The sequence below is a fragment of the chloroplast genome of Chirita eburnea (assembly GCF_022965805.1).
Source record: "Chirita eburnea voucher CEBURN20170516 chloroplast, complete genome".
NCBI lineage: Eukaryota > Viridiplantae > Streptophyta > Magnoliopsida > Lamiales > Gesneriaceae > Primulina > Primulina eburnea.
The window spans coordinates 77,501-82,500 of record NC_036100.1 but is presented as its reverse complement, the minus strand read 5'-3'; the positions used below and the strand labels follow the sequence as shown (position 1 = coordinate 82,500).

The 5,000-nt window shown below is 35.5% G+C and overlaps 8 protein-coding genes across 8 annotated transcripts in view, besides 1 other annotated feature; 7 read left to right on the top strand and 1 right to left on the bottom strand. All coding sequences in view use genetic code 11, as the record gives it.

The window, feature by feature from the left end:
* Positions 1–5,000: part of a sequence feature (large single copy region (LSC)) that runs on past both edges of the window.
* On the top strand, positions 953–1,312 carry rpl16 (ribosomal protein L16). Its single transcript has one exon. The coding sequence runs from the start codon at positions 953–955 to the stop codon at positions 1,310–1,312; it is 360 nt and encodes a 119-aa protein (YP_009437506.1).
* Positions 1,442–1,810, top strand: rpl14 (ribosomal protein L14). The gene has a single exon. It carries the CDS (start codon positions 1,442–1,444, stop codon positions 1,808–1,810), a length of 369 nt encoding a protein of 122 aa, YP_009437505.1.
* Positions 1,980–2,384, top strand: rps8 (ribosomal protein S8). Its single transcript has one exon. It carries the CDS (start codon positions 1,980–1,982, stop codon positions 2,382–2,384), a length of 405 nt encoding a protein of 134 aa, YP_009437504.1.
* Positions 2,488–2,721, top strand: infA (translational initiation factor 1). Its single transcript has one exon. The coding sequence runs from the start codon at positions 2,488–2,490 to the stop codon at positions 2,719–2,721; it is 234 nt and encodes a 77-aa protein (YP_009437503.1).
* rpl36 (ribosomal protein L36) lies at positions 2,817–2,930 on the top strand. Its single transcript has one exon. The coding sequence runs from the start codon at positions 2,817–2,819 to the stop codon at positions 2,928–2,930; it is 114 nt and encodes a 37-aa protein (YP_009437502.1).
* Positions 3,032–3,448, top strand: rps11 (ribosomal protein S11). Its single transcript has one exon. The coding sequence runs from the start codon at positions 3,032–3,034 to the stop codon at positions 3,446–3,448; it is 417 nt and encodes a 138-aa protein (YP_009437501.1).
* rpoA (RNA polymerase alpha subunit) lies at positions 3,527–4,579 on the top strand. The gene has a single exon. It carries the CDS (start codon positions 3,527–3,529, stop codon positions 4,577–4,579), a length of 1,053 nt encoding a protein of 350 aa, YP_009437500.1.
* Positions 4,671–5,000, bottom strand: part of petD (cytochrome b6/f complex subunit IV) — a 525-nt gene continuing 195 nt past the window's right edge. The window contains exon 1 of the mRNA in view: positions 4,671–5,000. This exon is cut by the window's right edge and continues 195 nt beyond it. Within this exon, the coding sequence (YP_009437499.1) occupies positions 4,671–5,000 (330 nt within the window).

Genomic DNA, 5,000 nt, shown 5'->3' with positions numbered 1-5,000 from the left:
TCTTCATTCTTTTTCTGATTAATCAAAACAAGCAATTCTAATTTTTAATTCTTATAGGGTTGAATAAAAATCCGATTCACCTTTTGATATAATTGCTATGCTTAGTGTGTGACTCGTTGGTTAGGGTTAGGATTAAAAAAAAAGACCAGCCCCATAGTATGAAAACCAACTCATCACTTCGTATTATCTGGATCTAAAGAACCAGACAAAATATGATAAATTGGTCATATCTTTGTAGCAACTGAAATCTTTTAACTTTAATTCTAAGTTTAAAACAATATACAGAAGAAGGGTGTGGATAAACGGAAGGATGAGAGAAAGAGAGAAAAAGAATATCAATATTGCTATAGAATTCCAATATGTAAGGTCTATGTATAAGTCCTCTCAAAAAAACAGTGTAATAAAGCATCAATACTAGTTGATTCATCCATAATGAACTAAATATTAAACGAATCAGAAGAAAGAAATCAAGAGCTTCGAGCCAATAAAGACTAAGAAGGTTGACTCAAGAATAAATTGGATTATTAGCTCCATTGCAAATTCGGACCTAACCATTAAGTACGAGGCGATGGGAACGATGGAACCTGTGAACGCAAAAGATTTTATTGAACAAATGAATCTTAATGATTCGCTAGTCGGGACGGCGAAATGAACCGGAAATCTATTCATCTATTCTGAGAAGTCATGAACAAGTCCTAGCGCGGAAATAGAGATTGCAAGAGTAAATATTCGCCCGCGAAAACTTAATTTTTTTATAAATTAAAAAAAAATGTGAATATCTATTTAATATAGATTAAAATCTAAGTGAAATTCCATTTTGAAGCCTTTTATTCGCGAGGAGCTGAATGAGAAGAAACTCTCACGTCCAGTTCTGTAGTAGAGATGGAATTCCAAAACACCCATCAACTATAACCCCAAAAGAACTAGATTCCGTAAACAACATAGAGGAAGAATGAAGGGAATGGCTTATCGAGGTAATCGTATTTGTTTCGGTAAATATGCTCTTCAGGCACTTGAACCTGCTTGGATCACATCTAGACAAATCGAAGCCGGTCGACGAGCAATGACACGAAATGCACGCCGTGGGGGAAAAATATGGGTACGCATATTTCCAGACAAGCCAATTACCATAAGACCTGCTGAAACACGTATGGGTTCAGGGAAAGGATCCCCCGAATATTGGGTAGCGGTTGTTAAATCGGGTCGAATACTATATGAAATAGGTGGAGTAACTGAAAATATAGCTAAAAGGGCTATTTTAACAGCAGCATCGAAAATGCCTATACGAACTCAATTTATTAGTTCGGGATAAAAAAAAGAACCCACAGAAATGAGTCTTTAGGGATGAAAAAAAGACCACACAGGTCTCTTTTTTTGGACAAACAATATTTCTTTTATTTTCTTCATCCTTTGAATTGGAAGAATAGACTAAAAAATTGATATGATTCAACCTCAGACTTATTTAAATGTAGCGGATAACAGCGGGGCTCGAGAATTGATGTGTATTCGAATCATAGGAGCTAGCAATCGTCGATATGCTCATATTGGTGACGTTATTGTTGCTGTGATCAAAGAAGCATTACCAAACATGTCCCTAGAAAAATCAGAAGTAGTCAGAGCTGTAATTGTTCGTACCTGTAAAGAACTTAAACGTGACAACGGTATGATAATACGATATGATGACAATGCCGCAGTTGTGATTGATCAAGAAGGAAATCCAAAAGGAACTCGAATCTTTGGTGCAATTCCTCGGGAATTGAGACAATTAAATTTTACTAAAATAGTTTCATTAGCTCCCGAGGTATTATAAAATAAAAAGAGATCGTGAAATCTTTATAAAGAAATAAATTAAGAACTAGATTAATTCCTAGATTGTGTCTCACGTATATACCTTTCAACTTCATATTCATAAACCAATAAAAAAAAGAAAAACATGTTAATTATATCCAATTTTGAGACATCAATCATTTTAGTTCATCATGGGTAGGGACACTATTTCTGAGATAATAACCTCTATACGAAATGCTGATATGGATAAAAAACGAGTTGTTCGTATAGCATCTACTAATATTACCGAAAATATTGTTAAAATACTTTTCCGCGAAGGTTTTATCGAAAACGTCAGAAAACATCAAGAAAAAAACAAATATTTTTTGGTTTTAACCCTGCGACATAGAAGGAATAGGAAAAGACCCTATAGAAATTTTTTAAATTTAAAACGGATTGGCCGACCTGGTTTACGAATATATTCTAACTCTCAACGAATTCCTAGAATTTTAGGTGGGATGGGGATTGTAATTCTTTCTACTTCTCGAGGTATAATGACAGACCGGGAAGCTCGACTAGAAAGAAGTGGCGGAGAGTTGTTGTGTTCTATATGGTAATCCGTTTAATATCCAACGACTCTCTTTCTATTTGTAAAAAAAAGAAGTTGTCTAATAGCGTTTCTCGTACATTAGTTGATACTTCAAGGGGGCTTTACCTGGAATGAAAGAACAAAAATGGATTCATGAAGGTTTAATTACTGAATCACTTCCCAACGGCATGTTCCGGGTTCGGTTAGATAATGAAGATCTGATTCTAGGTTATGTTTCAGGAAAGATCCGACGTAGTTTTATACGGATATTGCCAGGCGATAAAGTAAAAATTGAAGTAAGTCGTTATGATTCAACGAGAGGACGTATAATTTATCGACTCCGAAACAAGGATTCGAAAGATTAGGTGGTTTTTATTCAATACGACTCAAGATGAAAAATTTCAAGAAACTTATTTTCTACCAAGAAGTAGATTCAGAATTAAGATAAGGAATGATAAATATGAAAATAAGGGTTTCCGTTCGTAAAATTTGTGAAAAGTGTCGACTAATCCGTAGGCGGGGGCGCATTATAGTAATTTGCTCCAACCCCAGACATAAACAAAGACAAGGATAATCAGACTCGCTAAAGGGTTCAATGTAAAAATAATAAATCTCTTTTGACATGAAATGGATATATCCATATATTTCGGACTCAGATTTATGAGATGCTAAAATATGGCAAAAGCTATACCGAGAATTGGTTCGCGTAGGAATGTACGTATTGGTTCACGTAAGAGTGCCCGTAGAATACCAAAGGGAGTTATTCATGTTCAAGCAAGTTTCAATAATACCATTGTCACAGTTACAGATGTACGGGGTCGAGTGATTTCCTGGTCCTCCGCCGGTACTTGTGGATTCAAGGGTACGAGAAGAGGCACACCTTTTGCCGCTCAAACTGCAGCAGCAAATGTTATTCGTACAGTAGTTGATCAAGGTATGCAACGAGCAGAAGTCATGATAAAAGGTCCCGGTCTCGGAAGAGACGCAGCATTACGCGCTATTCGTAGAAGTGGTATACTATTAACTTTCGTACGAGATGTAACCCCTATGCCACATAATGGCTGCAGACCTCCGAAAAAAAGACGTGTGTAGGAAATGAATAGTGAAGAAATTTCAAAAGAAACAAGAGAAATAAATGATTCAAATTCAATCAAATAAAATAATATTACTATGGTTCGAGAGAAAGTAACAGTATCTACTCGGACAATACAGTGGAAATGTGTTGAATCAAGAACAGACAGTAAACGTCTCTATTATGGGCGCTTTATTCTCTCTCCACTTATGAAAGGACAAGCCGACACAATAGGCATTGCGATGCGAAGAGCTTTGCTTGGAGAAATAGAAGGAACATGTATCACACGTGTAAAATCTGAGAACGTCCCGCATGAATATTCTACAATAACGGGTATTCAAGAATCGGTTCATGAGATTTTAATGAATTTGAAAGAAATTGTATTGAGAAGTAATCTATATGGGACTTGTGAAGCGTCTATTTGTGTCAGAGGTCCTGGATATGTAACTGCTCAAGATATCATCTTACCGCCTTATGTAGAAATCGTCGATAATACACAACATATAGCTAGCTTGATCGAACCAATTCATTTTTGTATTGGATTAGAAATCGAGAGAAATCGTGGATATCTTATAAAAATGCCACATAACTTTCAAGATGGAAGTTATCCTATCGATGCTGTATTCATGCCTGTTCGAAATGTGAATCATAGTATTCATTCCTATGGGAATCGGAATGAAAAACAAGAGATACTGTTTCTAGAAATATGGACAAATGGGAGTTTAACTCCGAAAGAAGCACTTCATGAAGCCTCCCGGAATTTGATTGATTTATTTATTCCCTTTTTAGATAAGAAAGAAGAAAACATACCTTTAGAGGACAATCAACACATGGTTCCTTTAGCCCAATTTACCTTTCACGAGAAATTGGATAAACTCAGAAAAAACAAAAAAAGAATAGCATTGAAATCGATTTTTATTGACCAATCCGAATTCTCTCCCAGGGTCTATAATTGCCTAAAAAGGTCCAATATATATACATTATTGGACCTTTTGAATAACAGTCAAGAAGATCTTATGAAAATTGATCATTTTAACCTAGAAGATGTAAAACAGATATTGGGCATTCTAGAAAAACATTTCGCAGTTGATTTACCAAAAAAGAGGTTTTCAATCTGTAGCGCAATTGATGTATTCGAAAGAGATTCATAATTTTCTTGACTAAATGTATCTAGGGAGAATTCGCTTTGAAACGATTATTCCCTAGATACACATGCCTATTATTTTACAATTGAATCAAATTTTAAAAAAGACCTAAAGTTAGGGATTTATCAATGGGTAATGTTGCACCAATACCCAACCAAAGAGCGACTGCAGTACCGATCAAAAAGACGGTTGTCGCTACTGGACGACGAAATGGATTTTGGAATTTATTAACATTCTCTAAAAAGGGTACTATTAATAATCCCGCAGGTACTGAAACCATTAAAAGAACACCCAATAATTTATTAGGTACTGTACGAAGTATTTGAAATACGGGAAAGAAATACCATTCAGGTAATATTTCCAAAGGGGTTGCAAATGGATCTGCTGGTTCACCAATCATTGATGGTTCTAGAACCGCTAAGCCTAC